The sequence below is a fragment of the Panthera uncia genome (assembly GCF_023721935.1).
Source record: "Panthera uncia isolate 11264 chromosome E2 unlocalized genomic scaffold, Puncia_PCG_1.0 HiC_scaffold_19, whole genome shotgun sequence".
NCBI lineage: Eukaryota > Metazoa > Chordata > Mammalia > Carnivora > Felidae > Panthera > Panthera uncia.
Window position 1 is genome coordinate 15,924,004 of NW_026057588.1, and position 18,864 is coordinate 15,942,867.

The 18,864-nt window shown below is 35.9% G+C and overlaps 1 protein-coding gene across 2 annotated transcripts in view; it reads right to left on the bottom strand.

Annotated features, from left to right (window-relative positions):
• Window positions 1–549: 549 nt before the first annotated feature.
• The window catches only part of ZNF260 (zinc finger protein 260), a 54,119-nt gene continuing 35,804 nt past the window's right edge, over window positions 550–18,864 (bottom strand). Inside the window, exons 2-3 of one of the 2 annotated variants that reach the window (XM_049622140.1) lie at window positions 17,750–17,963; window positions 550–7,881 (exon numbers count right to left, since the gene is read on the bottom strand). In XM_049622140.1, coding sequence (XP_049478097.1) covers window positions 6,183–7,412 — 1,230 coding nt within the window. In that variant the 5' untranslated portion in view covers window positions 7,413–7,881; window positions 17,750–17,963 and the 3' untranslated portion in view covers window positions 550–6,182. The remainder of the gene's footprint in view (window positions 7,882–17,749; window positions 17,964–18,864) is intronic. The other variant, XM_049622141.1, reaches the window with a different exon arrangement.

An 18,864-nucleotide genomic window follows, 5' to 3' on the forward strand; every position in this document is an offset into this window, starting at 1 on the left:
TTTTAGAGCTTGGTATTTTTTTGGCTTTTTTTTTTTTTTTTTTTTTTTTTTTTTAGATTCCACATATAAGAGAGATCATATGGTATTTGTCTTTCTCTGACTTATTTCACATAGCATAAATGCCCTAAGATCCATCCATGTTGCAACTGGCAAGATTTCATTCTTTTTTATAGCTGAATAAGATTCTGTTGTGTGTATGTATGTATGTATGTGTATACACACATATATCACAATTTCTTTATCTCTTCATCCATCAGTGGAGACTTAGGTTGTTTCTATACCTTGGCTCTTGTAAATAATGCTGCAGTGAACTCAGGGCTGCATATAACTTTTTGAGTTAGTGTTTTTGTTTTCTTAGGATAAATATCCAGAAGGCTAATTGCTGGATCATATGTTACTTGAGTTTATGCTGAATTTCATTATTAATCATCAGGGAAATACAAATCAAACCCACAATGAAATATCACATCATGCCAGTCAGAATGGCTACTTAAAAAAAAAAAAAAAAAAAAAACTAAACTAAAATGTTGGTAGGGATGTGAGAAAGGGAACCCTTGTGCACTGTTGGTGGGAATATAAATTTGTACAGCCACTTATGGAAAACAGTATGGAGGTTTCTAAAAAGAATTTAAAAATTTTTTTATATCTGGACATGATTGCCCCTGAGAGCTCTCTTCCAGATTGCTACAATCTTGTGGGTCTCAGGATGTGATCCCCATTGGTTTTAAAAGTTAGATGTTTCGGAGCTCATCTCTCAGGTGAAGATCCTAAAAGTGGAGTTGCCCGATGTGACATTCAATTCCTTGTTCCCCGTAGAAGCTCCAGGTTTTGAGTTATCTCCCAGTTGTGGGTTGCCACTCTAGGGCTGAGGTTTATGGTGAGATTGTCTCAGCCTCTCCTACATGCTTTGATGTGGTTTTGTTTGCCCAATGTGTAGTTGTCCCTTAGCCAGCCTTTACGTTTTTTTTTGAGGCGATTACTCCATATTGTAGCTGTATGTCAGTGTGTCCTAGGAGGAGGCGAATTCTACTGGTTCTTCCCTATTTTGCCATCTTGAACTGAAACCCATTTTTACCTAGTTTGACAGAGTTTTTTGAATGCTGGGAACTGAAAGAAAAGAACACCACCACACAACCATCATCTTTTGTAGTCTTTGCTGATTGGCTCTGTGTTGGGATACTCCTTTACAATTTATCTAGGATTTCTCTGAATTTAGGGATTATCTGGATGTGAATCTTGTCTTCTCAGGTCTTTCTTTAGTATGCTTCTTGGATGGGCAGGTGTATGCCTTTCTAAATCCCCCATATATACATCTGATTTTGAATACCCTAATTTCCCTGAGTCTTACCCTAGCTTTTCCTTCAGGCTGTGGATTATCTATTGTGTGTCTCTATCCATGTCTTGCCCCAGATTTCTGTGGATTTGTAGTCCACTGTGTCTCTGTCTCTCGAAAATAAACGTTAAAAACAATTTTAAATTAAAATTATAGACCTTATTAATAATGGGAGTTGGAATTTTACTCTCCTAATGAAAAGTGCTTTTTGTTTTACCATTTATTAGGAGCCCAGTAGAATTAAGCAGGAAAGGGATTGTCTTATCTTGGGCATTACAACAAAATACCATAGACTGGGTGGTTTAAACAGACATTTATTTCTTACAGTTATAGAAGCTGGGAAATCCCAAGATCAAAGTGCTGGCAAATCCTGTGAAGGTCCAATTCCTAGTATGTAGACAGCTTCTTTCTGTCTACAGAAAGAAGTCCTGCACTCACAGGACTTGTGTATACAAATGGAAAGAAATCTCTTTATGTTCTTATAATCTCTCTCCCACTTCTTATAAAGGTACTGTTCCCATCATGAGTGTCCCACCTTCATGACCTAATCCAAACCCAATTACTTAGAGCCCCATCTCCAAACACCATCACAATAGAAATCAGGGCTTCAACATATGAATTCTGGGGGGCTACAAACATTTAGTCCATAATAGGGATTTTTCTTATTCACCCAACTAACAAACTTTTTCTATAATATAATATTAAGCAGGGATGGCATTCAGATTACTTTGTTCAGAACCCTCATGCTGAAGGACATGATCATAGTTTGAAGAAATGCAAAGGCACACTACAATTTGGGTCAGGAAGACTTAAAATAAAAAATGTCATTTCTCTCAAAATAAATATATAAATTTAATGTAATTCCAACTATCAAAGAGTTTTTGTATTTTGAGAACACCATCTTCATTTATATAGAAAGAAAACTAGAATAGCCAATAAAACTATGAAAAACAGCGAGGACTTGGTCTAATATGCAGTATCAAAACGCAGTAAGGCTAGTGTTAAATCAGTTTATCAGTTAATATGGTATTAGTATAGAAGAGAAAAATAAATTAGTGAAATGAAAATACAGAATAGGTTTTGGTACAAGTGAAACTACAGGCAGTTTCAGTTGAATGAAGAAAAGATCATATGGTTAAAGGATCACATAACTGAGTCAGTTAAATAGGAAAAGGATGGTACTGGTAAAAACAACAGGCCTTTCCTACTGACCCATGTGTAGAAAGAGAACCTTAGATTTGCCTTCATACCAGTTTCCTTGAAGAAAATACTACTGTAGATTCATTTGTATCCTGTACCTAGATGAGGGAAGAGCTGTGAATTGGCATGAAGACATGGCTAGCCTATATGACTAAGGTATCATAAGTCTTGGGAAAACAAGGTAGCAGCTTCCCTGTGCTTAAGTGGGTTTCAGTCTTACAACTGGGTGTGCCCCATGTGATGGGGGTACACCATGCAGATGCAGTGGTGGGTTATAGTAAGATATCCTGGGTGAGAATGTTGTTTCCCAGGGCTTAGGTGAACTGCACCCATTCTGACCTTTTCTCCCTTCAGCAGTACATAGGTCCTCGAAACTATCTTTGCTTGGGTAGTTGCAGTATTGTAAAGGTGGTTTTGTTGTTGTTGTTGTTGTTGTTTTGATCAGGACAAAGCTAATAATAAACCTAATGCTGGGTTAAAGCCTATTCTGTTTTTTTGATTGCCAGTTCAAATCTGTGATTGCTGTTGGTGGACACTGCAGATTGGTGTCAGAACTATGTGACTGACTGCTGAGTAGATGGGTTATTTTAACAAATTGTGCTTGTATAACTGGAAACCCATCTGGAAGAAAATAACAATGAATCTTCATTTTATAGGACGTTAAAAAATAAATTCTAGATATATTAAATATTTACATATTGAAAAAAGTAAACAATAAACAACTTGCAAGAAAACCTAAGAAAAATTACATATACAATCTAGAGATTAAAGTATCTTTTTAACCAATCCGTAAGCTTAGAAAAAATACATATCGATTACACAGAAATTTAAGATATTTTTATGGAAAAATATTTTTATGACAAAAATTAGGCAAATTCCTAACGTCTAACATATAAAGAGGTCTTCAAAATTGACAGATAAACAATCCTATAGGAAAATGAGCCAACAATGCAAAAGTTTACAAAGCAGCAAATCTAGGAGCAGTTGAGGTGTATGCTCATCAGACAAACATAAATTTAAGTAGTATATTACCATCTATTGCAGGGTTAGAGGAAAGATGTGTTTCTGAAAATGACCGATATTATCTATTAAAATTAAAAAATAGTATATGTCCTTTAATCTAACAATCTTTTGCCTCAGAAATAAAAATATCTGAAATTTAAGGTCTGATTTTAAGAATGTTAAAAAAAAAAAATGTTTACTGTAGGGTTGTTTGTGGTGGCAAATAACTAGCAACAAGTTGAATCAGTAGGGAATATCAGAGTAAATTTACAGTATACAGTATCCCAGGTGTTACTCATCTTACTCTATCTGACTATCATAATCATTGTTGCACCTTGGCACCAACCCACTGCAGGCACCAAAAGGTAATCCTCCTAGTTTGGTCTGAATTAAGAGTTCTAAATTGCTCTGGTGACTTCAAAGCTGTACAAATGGAAGGGCAAAACACTTAAGAAATACAAGGGGAATGTTTAATGAAGAATGGAAGAAAATAGAGGATAATTTAGATTCATGAAAACACATAAACAACCCCTGGAATTTATAATCTTAAAACCAATCTTCAAAACTGCTAATAAGTGGTGTAGTACTATGGTTTTATTAGCATTTCATTATTTTGTATTTAAAAGAAATTGATATATTTGATATATGCCTAAGGTTTAAATATTGCATACTCATTTTTATCACTTCAAAAAGAGCACTAACAACTCTTTATGTGTCAAGTTGTTGTGGAAAGGGATCAAGTAAACAAAAATTGGCAAAAAGATTTGCTTCACATAAAACAATACTGTTTAGGTCTCAGATCTCTTTTAGCACCATTTTCACCAAAGAAACAAACAAACAGGGGATCTATCAATTATATCTGGCAGAATAGAGAATAAAAATGTCTGAGGTTAAAATTGAAGGTAAAATGCAAGAGTTGAAGTTTTATTCAGTGGCATATTTAAAAATTTAAGAGTAACTTGGTTTCTTCATTTTAAAAATCTCAAATTATTAATGCTAATACTAGTTATGTGGACTCTTAAAATTTCTGATGTTTCAGTAAAAACTAGTTCTTAGTAGTATCAAGTCTGTGCCAGTATTATTAAATCATATGATTCTTAAATGTATGTAACCCACTTAACCTGTTGCAGAATCATGCTTTAATTTCTGAGACCACACATATTAGTGATGTGACATGCAAGAGTACATTTAAATAATTTAAGCTACCATCCAATTAAAAAAAATAACTTCTAATAAAGGTATGATTTTAGAAATATTTTCTATAAAATAGTAGCATCTGCCTGGGATTGTGAGTCCATTATTACATGTACTGCATGTACAACTTTCCTACTCCTATCTTTATCTTTTTTAATTTTCAGGAATAGCACAAACAATAGAACACATATATTACCACAACCCAGAGTTAACTAACATTTTGTTATATTTAGTTGGAATCTTTATTTCTTTTTAATGATGGTATTTAGATACAAAACTGAAATATCCTTTAACAACCATGCTTGGTCCCATTTCTTTTCTGCTACCTTTCTTTCTAGAGGCAATCACTTTTGGGAAATGAGTGTGTATCCTTCCAATCCATTCTTCAGTTTTCCATAAAAATGTTCTTCCATAACTAATGCTTAATAATAGTGTTGATTTCATTCAAATTCACAGAGCTAACGATTATAACATATTGATCTCTTCATTTTTTTCACGCCACATGATTTTTCAGGTCTTTCTATTTATATATATAATCTGTTATACTTAACTACTAGAGAATATTCTACTGTGTGCCTATATCACATTGTATTTATCCATTTCACAAGCAACACACGTTTCCAATTTTTTGCTAATGTAATTCATGCTGCAATGAACATAAAGATACATGACTCCCTAACTTAAGTACATGTATCAGTTTCTTGGGTATATGCATATACACTCAAGAGTGTGTGTTCTGGAATCTATTTTAGAAATTCTTTCCTACTGGAGGTTTTAAAAACATTCTCCTATAAAATTCTTATGTTACCAAGTTTTGCTTTTTGCATTCTGGTCTTTACAATACTTTTGGATTTCATAATAAATTCTTTAATGTATTACTATGGCAGAGATCCAATATTTTTTCCACATGAAGAATCAGTTACCCTGAGACCATTTTTTGAATCATCCATAATTCCCCTACCAACTTTTGTTATCATCTCTATCAATTACCAATTCCCCATAAAGGCATGCATGTTTCTGAATACAATATTCTGTCCCAATCTTTGATTTCTATGAATGCATCAAGAACAAATACTTTTGATTACATCTGTAGCAAAAAATTTTTAAAATGACAATTTTGTCTCTTAATTTAAAATCTTTATACCTCTCATATCTTTGTCTTAATGCATCAGGTAGGCCTTCCAGAACCATGCTGCTTAGTGTCCATGACTGGATCCATACTTACTTCAATGAGATTGCTCCTAAAAGTACATCATTAACAATGTTTGCTGTGGGAGTTCTGGGAGCATAGGTTTTTAAACTATGATACTTATTAAAATTGTTAGTATTTAAGTTTTGATTTGTTGAAGTATTTTCCACATTCAAGCCACTTTATTATAAAATGAATTTCTGGTATACCATTAAGTCTGAGTTTTGCTGAAGCTTTTCCTAAATTCAAGGCGTTTATCGAGCTTTAGTGAGTATGAATTCTCTGGTGTCTAATATGATGTGACTTCTGGCTAAAAGCTTTCCCACATTCACTACACTGATAAGGTTTTTCTCCAGTATGGATTCTCATATGTAGAGCAAGAGTTGAGAACTGAGAGAAGGCTTTTCCACATTCATTACAACCATAGGGCTTTTCACCTGTATGGCTTCTCATATGAACAGTAAGAGATGAGCTTTGACAGAAGGCTTTCCCACATATTTTACATTCATAAGGTTTATCCCCCGTATGAATTCTCACATGTACAATAAGTGATGTGATTCGAGAGAAGGCTTTTCCACATTTATTACATTCATAGGGTTTCTCTCCTGTATGAATATTGTGATGTTTAATGAGGTATTGCTTCTGCCTGAAGATTGTTCCACATTCATTACATTTATAGGGTTTCTCTCCAATATGAATTTTCTCATGCTCAGTGAGATTTGATTTGCCACTGAAGGCTTTCCCACATTCTTTACATATATAGGGTTTCTCTCCTGTATGACTTCTCTGGTGTCTAATAAGGCTTGACTTCTGAATGAAAGCTTTCCCACACCCCTTGCATTCATAAGGTTTCTCTCCAGTATGTATTCTTTGATGGATAATCAGGTTTTCTTTCTGGCTAAAGGCTTTTCCACATTCATTACATTTAAAGGGTTTCTTTCCACTGTGGATATTCTGATGTTTAATGAGGTACTGCTTCTGGCTGAAGGCTCTTCCACATTGATTACATTCGAATGGTTTCTCTCCTGTATGGATTTTCTCATGCTCAGTGAGATATGATTTGCCATTGAAGGCTTTTCCACATTCCTTACATGCATAGGGTTTGTTTCCAGTATGATTTCTCTGGCGTTTAATGAGGCTTGACATCTGAATAGAAGCTTTCCCACACTCATAGAGTTTCTCTCCCGTATGATGTTTCTGATGAGAAAGGAAGTTTCTCTTCTGACTGAAGGCTTTTCCACATTTATTACATTTATATGGTTTCTTTCCTCTATGACTTCTCAAATGTAGAGTAAGGGATGAGACTCGAGAGAATACTTTACCACATTCAGTACATTCATGTGATTTTTCTCCAGTATGCATTTTCTTATGCTCTATGAGGTTTTCCTTCAGGCTGAAGGTTTTTCCACATTCATTACATTCATGAGGTTTCTCTCTAGTATGAATTTGATCATGCTGAAGGAGATCTGCTTCAGGCTTCAGGCTTTCCAACATTCTTACCACGCAGATATTTTTTCCAACAAGAATTCTTCAGTATTTCTTGACAATGTGACATAGATGAAAGCTTTTCCACATTCACCAAATTCATAGGTTTCTCTCCAGTATTAATTCTCAGGTATCTAATGAAGCTGAATTTATGATGAAAGACTTACATTGCTTATCCTGAGATTAGACAATTACAGATTGGGATGAAACATATAATATCAATTGTATTCTTAATGGTTCTTTCTTAGCTTCACTTATATTTGAGTATAAATTATGTTCTGAACTCTCTTAAACTGAGTCTCATACATAGAGATGTAGTCGTAAAGAATCAACATCTGTCCTCAAAGGAAATACTTTTCTGTTATGCCCAGGTTTTCTCGGTTTTTTCTAAACTATATTTTCATGGAGAAAGATGAGACTTAACTCTCATGTCTTCCATGATGAGTCTTCATCTATTTATAAATTTCCCAGACCTTTTCTAAAAGGGAATAAAAACAAAATCATCATTGAAAAGAGCTAATAACTGTAAAATATTTAGTGCCTAGCATGTAGTAAATATCCAATAAAGTGGCTATCATCATCATCAACACTAACACTTGTGATTTTTTCCAGTATTTTTAACAAAAATTTTTAAATGTGGTATTGTAAAATAGACTCTTTATTTCAAACCTAGTCCCACAGTAAAAAGAAAGCTTAAATACAAATAACATTCACAGGAACATGTAGTTTAAAATTTTTTTTTTCAACATTTTTTATTTATTTTTGGGACAGAGAGAGACAGAGCATGAACGGGGGAGGGGCAGAGAGAGGGAGACACAGAATCGGAAACAGGCTCCAGGCTCCGAGCCATCAGCCCAGAGCCTGACGCGGGGCTCGAACTCACGGACCGCGAGATCGTGACCTGGCTGAAGTCGGACGCTTAACCGACTGCGCCACCCAGGCGCCCCAGGAACATGTAGTTTAAACTGTTTTTATTTTTATTATTTTTTTAAGTTTATTTATTTTGAGAAAGAGAGGGGGGGAGTGTGCACACGAGCCGGGGAAGGACAGAGAGAAAGGGAAAGAGAGAGGATCCCAAGCAGGCTCTGCACCATCAGCACAGAGCCCAATGTGGGGCTCGAAACCATGAACTGTGAGATCATGACATGAGCCGAAGTCGAGAGTTGGGAGGCTTAACCAACTGAGCCACTCAGGCACCCTGCTCAAACTGTTTTTAAATGTAACTTTTGCATTTTATAAATCAGTAAAATAAAATATAAAGAACAGGTAACAAACAGGATGAAAAAACAAACACATAAGATTGGGAGAGCCTAAGATGAAAGGATAAAAAATAAATAGAATTATTAAAGAGGACATATGGTTAAATAAGATATTTATTCTGTATCTTCCTGAAACTCCATTCAAATGATAGTACGAGGATGAAGGGAATATACTCATAAACACTGCAGAGGTTGAGAAGATACCGGTGGACGAAAAGATTTAGGAAATTTTGAAAGGAAAGCAAATAAAGAACTACAAATTAACAGCAGAATCAAGTGGCTTAAATAAAAAGCCAGCAAAAGAGGATGCTACCTAGAAGCAAGGTAATTTGTGATACAGCTGTCAACACAAAGGCTCTATAACTGGAGTGACTGGGTAAGAGTAGAAGGTGGAACTTATAAAATGATTATAAAAGCAGCAGCTTATGTACCTAATTCTCCTAACTGGAAGGACATAGGAATTTATTATCCAAAGTATAACCAGGAGCCTCCAAACTTAGTGATGATAGGCAAAGTAGATACTGAAAAGAGGGAGTAAAAATTCCTATGTAGAATAGGGTTCCAACCCCTTTCTACTGCTGCTCTTTAGAAATGCTGGTGGTTGGTGGTGTCAAACAATAGATGGGTTGGTTTCTTTTTTCTTTCTTTCTTCCTTCCTTCCTTATTTTTATTTATTCTGAGAGAGAGAGGGAGAAAGAGGGCACACAAGGGGCAGAGAGAGAATCCCAAGCAGGCTCCACATGGACAGCACGGAGCCCCATGCGGGGCTCAAACTCACAAACCATGAGTTCATGACCTGAGCTGAAATCAAATCAGACACTCAACCAACTGAGCCGCCCAGGCACCCAGGGAGGGTTCTTTACTGAAAAAATGAAAAGGTCATGAAAACACTTACAGATATTCACATTTGGAGTCATTTAAAAGAATCATCTAGATATCGGACTAAATGCTGCATAGTGAAGCCCACCATTTTACAAGCCCCAACCACGCACAAAGATTACAATAGTGTTTCTGGTACCTCAATGTTAAATTTTAACATGGAGCTAAAGATCACAAAAAAATGATGAAAGCCCTAATGTGAAAGCTAGATCAAAACAAATAGGAAAAAACAAGGAAAGGAACAAAAGAAACACACAAACAATACTGTAATTAGTATCACAGAAGCACTGAAAACACAGAAATATCAACAGAGTTCTTTTTCTTTTTTTAATTTTTTTTTCATGTTTATTTTTGAGAGCAAGAGAGACAGAGTGTGAATGGGGGAGTGCAGAGAGAGAGAAACACAGCATCTGAAGCAGGCTCCAGGCTCTGAGTTGCCAGCACAGAGCCCGACATGGGGCTCGAACTCATGGACTGAGATATCATGATCTGAGCTGAAGTCGGATGCTTAACCAACTAAGCCACCCAGGCACCCCTATCAACAGAGTTCTATACTGAAGTGCTTTTGCAAATAAGTAATATGTTGAACTAAAAAATTCAACAGCTTAGGGGAAAAAATTCCAGGAAATCTCCCAGAATAATTAAAAAAAAAAAAAAAAAAAAAAAAAGGAAGAATGGAAAGAAGGGAGAAAGAAATAATGATTAGAAAATTAGTGGGTTAGTGGAGGCGTCTAAGAGGTTCAAGATCTCTTAAAGGAGTTCCAGAGAAAATATGAAGAAAAATTAATACAGGAAATTTTCTAAATCCCATCTTTCATGTTAACAAGTTGATCATATATATATTTATATACATATAATATATAAAATTATGTATGTATAAAAGATTTTATTTTCAAAAGATTTTATTTTTATTTTTTTAAATGTAGTTTAGGGGCACCTGGGTGGCTCAGTCGGTTGTGGGTCCAACTTTGGCTCAGGTCATGATCTCACGGTCCATGGGTTCGAGCCCCACATTGGGCTCTGTGCTATCAGTTCAGAGCCTGGAGCTTGCTTTGGAGTCCGTGTTTCCCTCTCTCTCTGCCCCTCCCCGACACATGCTCTGTCTCTCTCTGTCTCTCAAAAAATGAATAAATATTAAAAAAAAATTAAAAAGAAATTAAAAAAGAAAAAAATGTAGTTTAATGTTTATTTATTTTTGAGAGAGAGAGAAAGCACAAGCAGGGGAGGGGCAGAGAGAGAGGGAGACACAGAATCCAAAGCAGGCTCCAGGCTCTGAGCTATCAACACAGAGCCTGATGCAGGGCTCAAACCCATGAACCAGGAGATATGACCTGAGCCGAAGTTGGACCCACAATTGACTGAACCACCCAGGCACCCCAAAAGATTTTATTTTTAAGTAATCTCTACACCCAGAGTGGGGCTTGAACTTACAAACCCGAGATCAAGAGTCGTGCGCCCTACCAACTAAGCCAGCCAGGCACCCCCAAGCTGATAATATTGTAAAATGGTTAAATCAAAAGTAGGTAAAATAGATGTATAAAATGTGAGAATAAACACCAGTTTATTGAGTTGAAAGTGGTTGCCTATGTGGAGGAGGAACTGTGGGTGACGAAGGATGGTGCAAGCATAACTATAATCCTATTTCACTTTTAAAAGCCCCTACGTGTTATACCTGCAGAGATGTCCTTGAAGACCTGAGCCTTTTAACCTGAATTGATCTATAATCGTATAGTAACTATAGATAGTACTCTTTTTATCTAGTCTCAGTTAAGTTTCACATGGCTAAACAGCAAAGTACATATTAATGAAAAAAAGTAAAATAGGCCAGAAAACAGCCATTTTTGCCTTGAAATCTGATTTACTGCAGTGTTTTGATTATTGATACTATCATTTCTAGATATAGAAACTGTCGTTGCCATCAATTTCAGTTTTCATTTGTTTTCTTTCTATCATTATGCCTGAAATGACTGGCACCAAAGCTCTTCTTTTGTGAAGAGCTCTTGTCTTGTCCTCACTCTCAATCCTTTCTTTTATAAATGTTTTCTACTGGCTGCAAATCTTCAATGTTATCCTGATCTGTCCTGTCCCTCTCAAACTTTTATCCTCATTTTCTTTTTCTTTTTTTTTTTTTTTTTAAGATTTTATTTTTAAGTAATCTCTACAACCAACATGGGGCTCAAACTTACAAACCTGAGATCAAGACTTGCATGCATGCCTCCTCATTTTCTTATAAATCATTGTAAGATCTGACTCTAGTAATATACTGTCACTCACATCAATGCTATAATTTCTAAAATTAGAAAACAAAAACCCTCAACCTTTACTGCATGCCATAGGCAAAAATTTACTCAAAATGAATTAAAGACCTCAACATAAGTGTTAAAACTATTTCTTTTATAAAGAAAAAATGGTAGACTTAATCAAAATAAAAAACTAATGCCCTTCAAAAACACAGTTAAAAAAAAGAAAAGCCAGACTGGCAGAAACTGATGAAGGCCTCATATCCAAAATATATAGAACTCCTAAATCTCAGTAAAAAAAGGTAATCTAATTTATAAAATGGGTAAGAGACTAGAAAAGATATTCACAAAATCAGATATATGAATGGCCAATAAGTACATTAGACGTTCATCCAAACTAGTGATCAGAAATGCATATTAAAATCCCAGTGAGATACATTACACACCCATTAAAATGGCTAAAATTAAAAAACTGCCATTCCAAGTGTAAGAATGTGAAGCAACTATCTCTCAAAAAACTGTAGGTGGGAATGAAAAATGATACAGCTACTTTGGAACATAATCTGAGTATTTTATAAAGTTCAATATATACTTATTCTGTGCAGCAATCCCATTTCTAGGCATTTATTCAAGAAAAATGAACATATATGTTGACACAAAGACCTAGTATATGAATGTTCATAATAGTCAAAAATGGAAATAATCTAAATGTCTATCAATGACAAATTATATCCATACTTATAATAATAATCAGCAATAAAAAATGAAATATTCATATACATAACATGAATTAATCTCAAAAATGTAAAACTAAATCAAAGAAATTAAATGCTAAAGATTATGCAGTGAATGACTACATTTATATGAATTCTAGAAATGGCAAGTCCTAGTAACATAAAGCCAATTAGTGATCACCAGGGATGGGGGAGGGGTATGGCTCTACAGCAAAAGGGCACAAAGAACTGTTGATGGATCTGTTCTATATGTTGGTTTTGGTGTTGGTTTTATGACTGTATACAATTACCAAATTTATCAAATAATATACTAAAGGGGTTGACTTTTATGGAAATTATACCTCAATAAAGCTGAAAAAGTAAATCTTTCCACACCTGAAGCTCTACAACAATCACCAGTTATTTGTTAATCATCTTCTTTGTGCTCAAGACTGCAGATAACAAGGGTAAAATACCAGCTTTTGTCTCAATGAGCTTCAATGTAGGTCTTAAACATGAAAGGGAAAAATACAAATGTAAGAGAGCATATACTTAGAATTCAAGTTGCTCTGGAAACTATAATATGCTTTGGGAATAGATGATTAGAGATACTGGGCTAAAAGTGATAATGAAGGGACATTTTAATAAAAATGAAGCCCAAGGGTAAATGATGGATAGGACTTTGATAGATGGCTCACTGCACAATCAAAGACGAAGATGCAAATAATTTCATATATATATGAATGGGGAGGGAAGAAGGGTACAACTGATACTATTTAAAACTGAAATAATAATCACAATTATCAACAGTGTGGGAAAGAGAGGAGGGAGACTAAAAATACACTAAAGTATAAAATATACGTCATTCCTTAGTGAGGAGTAAAGTATAGTACCTGAAGAAATGGAAGACGAAGACTAAGAAAGTTATGAATAAAAGGCAACCAAGAGAATATAACAAAATAATTATAATAAAATATAACAAACTTTCCATTATTTTCAGAAGGAAAGGCATATGTACTCAAGACAAGGAAATCAAAGATCCTATAGTAAAGGATAAAAAAGATGAGGTCAAATTTAAAACAGAACACATAATATTAAATAAAAGAACCAATACTAACCATACTGTTCCTGTCAATAAATACAACTAGAAAAAAAAGAACTATTAAAAGAAAAAGACTATGACAGGCTCATACAGATAATTCTCAGGCTCCAACACACACTTCCTGAATCAAGAAAACCTGCAGGTAAGGCCTAGCAATCTGTATTTAACAAGCCCTCTAGATGATTTTGACACACGCAAAGGTTTAACAACTGACATAATAAAACCTACCTAAACTGTCTGTAAGGTACACATCTAAAACAGGGTGCCTGGGTAGCTCAGTTGGTTAAGTGACTGACTCTTGATTTCAGTTCAGGTCATGATCTCACCGGTTCATGAGACTGAGCCCTACATCAAGCTCTGGCACTGACAGCACAGAGCCTGCTAGGGATTCTCTCTCAGCTCTCTCTCTCTGCCCCTTCCCTGCTTGTGTGCATGTGCACGTGCACTCTCTCTCACTTCTATCTCTCAAAATAAATAAACATTAAAAAAAAACATTAGAAAAAAGGAAATTTTCACTTGTAAAATTCAAATTAAAAAAAAAAATTTAATGTTTATTTTTGATAAAGAGACAGAGCACAAGCAGGGCAGGGGCAGAGAGAGAGAGACAGAGAGAGAGAGAGACAGAATCCAAAGCAGGCTCCAGGTTCCAAGCTGTCAGCATAGAGCCTGATGCTGGGCTCAAACCCACGAACCGTGAGATCATGACCTGAGCTGAAATCGGATGCTTAACTGACTGAGCCACCCAAGCACCCCTCACTTGTAAATTTCAAAATATACTGGCTTGAACAAACACTTTGGTCAAAGATAAAATTAAAATAAATTGCAAAACATTCAGAAAAATTCAAAAACAATGTATATCAGAGCGTATAGAACACATTTGAAAAAAATGCTTGGGTAAGTTTTAACATATATGTTTACATTATTCTAAAAAGAAATAACATAGGGCACCTGGGTGATTTAAACTCGGGTCATGATCCCATGGTTCGTTGAGATCTAGCCCTGCATCAGGCTCTGCAGTGACAGCACAGAGCCTGCTTGGGATTCTCTCTCTCCCTCTCTCTCTCTGCTTCTCCCCTGCTTGTGTGTGTGAGCTCGCTCTCTCAAAATAAATAAATAAGCTTTAAAAAAAATAAAAAGAAATAACAATAAAATAAGCATTCAAACCAAGGAATTACAATAAGGAAAAGTAAATGTAAGAAAAAAAAAAGTACAGATAAGAAAAATTAATTATTACAAACAAAATTTGAAATAATAAATCCACAAGTTAATTCTTAGGGAAAAACTAAAGAGGAATAACAGCAAAATTATAAAAATAAAAAATGATTACTTGGAAATAACCATAGACAGAAAAGGACTATAGAGATTATTCGCTCACCTCCATACAAACAAATTTGAAAACCAAATATTACCTATGAAAACTGAGACCAGAAAAGACAAGAAACCTAAACAGTAAAGTAGATATAGAAAAAAAGAGACCATTGTTATTTTATTACCCTAGTAGATGGTTCAAGATGTGGAATTTACTAAACTTTTACAAATGACAGTAATAACATTTATTTAAAATTTTCCAATTCTTAAATTCATTATATTTGCAAAAGTATGATGTAGAACAGATCAGGACTTAGCCCACTATATTCCTAACTAAAGAAAACACAGAAATGACATCTTGGTAATTAACACATCTTATATATTTTTTTAAAGTTTATTTATTTATTTTGAGGGAGACAGAGATAGCGGAAGTGGGGGAGGGGCAGAGAGACAGTAGAGAGAGAGAATCCCAAGCAGGTTCCGCATGGGCAGCACAGAGCCTGATGCAGGGTTCAAACTCACAAACTACGAGATCATGACCTGACTCGAAACTAAGAGTCAGCTTAGTTTCGAAACTAAGCTGCTTGCTTATCAGACTCAGCCACCCAGGTGCCCCCCCACCCAAATATTTTCAAAATAGAAGTCAAAATACTCTAATCCTAAGGAAACTATTTTTGTGCTATAATGCCTGACTTGAGTAGTTGCAGCAGAGATCCTAGGACCTACAAAACCTGAAGTATTTACTATCTGGACATTTACAGAAAGTTTACTGGCCTCTTGCCCTACAGTGATCATTTCTCCCTTCTCTACTTGGGTGGAACTAGGATGCACTGTTGACCCGTTTCAACCACAACTAAATGATCAACAGAACCTGGAGGAAATCTGGATCATTTAAAGGATCACAAAGACCAAAGCTACCATGCAAATCTTCATTACTCACCACATAACTGTTATGTGACCAGGAAATCAATTCTTATATTCCTTAAACCAGTACATTTTGGGGTTTATTATAGTCACTTAGCTTTACCATGATTGATATACTTTTTAGTCCTGTCTAATGCTTTACAATATCATGTATCTGTAGATACCTACTCAACTTGGACACCGTAGCATGAAAGTAGTAACAGACAATAAGAAAATGAATGGACGAGTTGCACTGAACATGGCCATGTTTCAGTAAAACTCCTTACAAAAATACATAGTAGGATGTAGTTTGCCAACTCCTGCTCTAACACGTCACCATTTTCACAGAATACATTTAAGAGTTTGGTTGACATTTGAGCATTCTGATATATATTTTGAAAATATTTAATCACTAGACTGGACCTCTTTCCTCAACTGATTCACATAACCACTTGCTACTCAAAATCTGCACTTAGATGTCTAATACGGATCTAATTTACCCTGCCCCAAATCAAACCCTTGTTCTCCCAAACCAACTCCCAAATTCTTCTCATCTCGTTAAATAACAACCTTATTTTCTCAGTTGTTCAAGGCTTGAGCTCAACCCTTGAACAACTCTCTCCTAGGTAACACACCCATTATGTTTCCACATCCTCTTGGCTTTATCTTCAAAATACAGTCAGCATCTGGCCATTTCTCATAATTCTCACTAGGACCACCAAAGTCTAAGCCACATTATGTCTTCCCTGTATTATTTAATAGACTCCTCACTATTCTTGCTACTTTTGCCTTTGCCTCTTTATATATCTTCTCTCAACACAGCAACAACAGTATTCTTGTCATAGTCAAATCATGTCATTGTTAAAGCCTCCTTGTATACTCATAAAAACATTTAGAAGAAAGCACATTTAATAGTGGCTGCTTCTGGGGAACAGAAATGGAGAACCGAGGGCCAGGATTGAGGAACCATTCTTTAATTTTCTTAAAAAACTTTCTTGTTGTTGTTTATTTTTGAAAGAAACTGATTGAGCAAGTGGGGGAGGGGCAGACAGAGAGAGAGAGAGAAAGAATCCTAAGCAGGCTTCGAGCTGTCAGTGCAGAGCCTGATGTAGGGCTCAAACTCACAAACTGCGAGATCATGACCTGAGCTGAAACCAAGAGTCGGATGCTTAACCGACTGAACCACCCTGGCGCCCCTTAATTTCCTATTAAGTATATGTATTGGATTTTAAAGATGATAGTATTATTTTTAAAGAGTAACAGAGTGTGAACTAGTAGGAAGTCAGCACTAATTTCCAGCCTGCTATATTGTTAAAAAGCAAGAGAGTGAGAAATGTTGTGCTATGATAGTAGGTAGGAAGGGAATAAGAAATAATAATAAGGGGTAATATTCAACTCTAAGATGGAAGTGGGGAGAAATAAAATGTTAGTGAAAGGGAAAACACAATATTTAGGCTAGAAAATTTATAAAATTGAGACTACAAATGAAGTAAAGAGGCTAGCATCCAGAATAGAGGTTACAGGGGCAAGCAGTCCCCCAAAATCTGAGAAAAAAAAAGAGCACGATCAAGCAAGAGAATCTGGAAATGTTATTTAGGTATCTAAAGAATTCCCAGCAACTGTTACTCCAATGGGCTTATAAAAAAACTTGCCTCAAAAGTTTTTTCAGAGGTCGCAGGTTGAGTAACTATAAGAGGGGCGCCTGGGTGGTTAAGCATCTGACCTTGGCTTAGGTCATGATCTCTGGTTTGAGTTCAAGCCTCACATCAGGCTCTCTGCTGTCCATGTGGAACTGCTTTGGATCCTCTGTCTCCCTCTCTCTGCCCTCCCCATGTGCACACTCTCTCTTTCAAAAACAAGCATTAAAAAAAAAAAGATATATCATAAAAAAATAACAATGAATCTTTATCCCATTCATCCTTCTGGGTTCCTTCTTACTCACCTGGAAAGCACCTCCTTTACATTTCTTCCTCAGTTATTCATTGCTCTTCTTGTTTAAACTGGTGTCTTTAAACTTCTAAACAGTGACACAGGACTTGGACATTACTCTTGAGGGTCAAAGCAGAATCCCATAATTCACGCTGAGACCAAAGGATCCTTAAGGGATTTGATGGGTAAAGGAAGTGCAGTTCCTGGGGATGCACAAGGAAGCTGGTCTATGAAAAAGAACAAAGTAATGATGACCTTTTGGCTTAGAAGCTGGCGCACACACATACACATGAGCACATTGAAAAAGAGCATTTACACTTTGCATCCTCAGCCAAACCCATTATGCCATTTAAAGCCTCCACACATTTCAGGAATGGGAGACAGAATTTAGGTTATTCATTTTTCAGAATTTAGGTTATACAGAGAAATTACAAGACTGAGTTGTTAAAGTTCTACAGAATCACAACCTGTGCAAGTGTCACTTGTGGCCTTGCTCCTGATTAAAGAGTCACAGTTTTGAATATCATTTTCCCCAATAAAAACATTTTTGTCAGGGTGCCTGGGTGGCTAAGTCAGTTAAGTGTTAGACTCTTGATCTCACCTCGGGTCATAATCTCATGGTTTGTGAGATGGAGCCCCACATTGGGCTCTGTGCTGACAGCATGGAGCCTGCTTGGGATTCTCTCTCCCTCTACCTCTGCCTCTCTACTTACCCCCCTCAAAATAAATAAGCATTAAGGGGGAAAAAAAAAAATCTAGGCCTCCAATATGTAATGGAGAATGAATGACAAAAGTCAAAATTACTCAGAAGCTCTTCCCTGACTCAGATATAAGAGGCTTAAAATCTGGCTGGACAGTGTTACTAATTGATGAAACAGGTAATGCAAAGGGGAATGGATGGAGGCAAACCATAGGAGGCGGAGATACCAGAATTAACATTTTGGACACAAAGAGTGTGAAGTTCCGGTGTAGCCTCAAGGTGGAGCTGTCCATTAGCAAATTGGACAGAGCTCAACTACGAATGGACATTTGTTAGTCACCTGTCAAGTGAAGCCACAGCAGTGGAATTTTGTTCTTAGCGGGGGAAAAGAAAAAAAAGATAATTCAGAAACTTAGGAACACTAATAG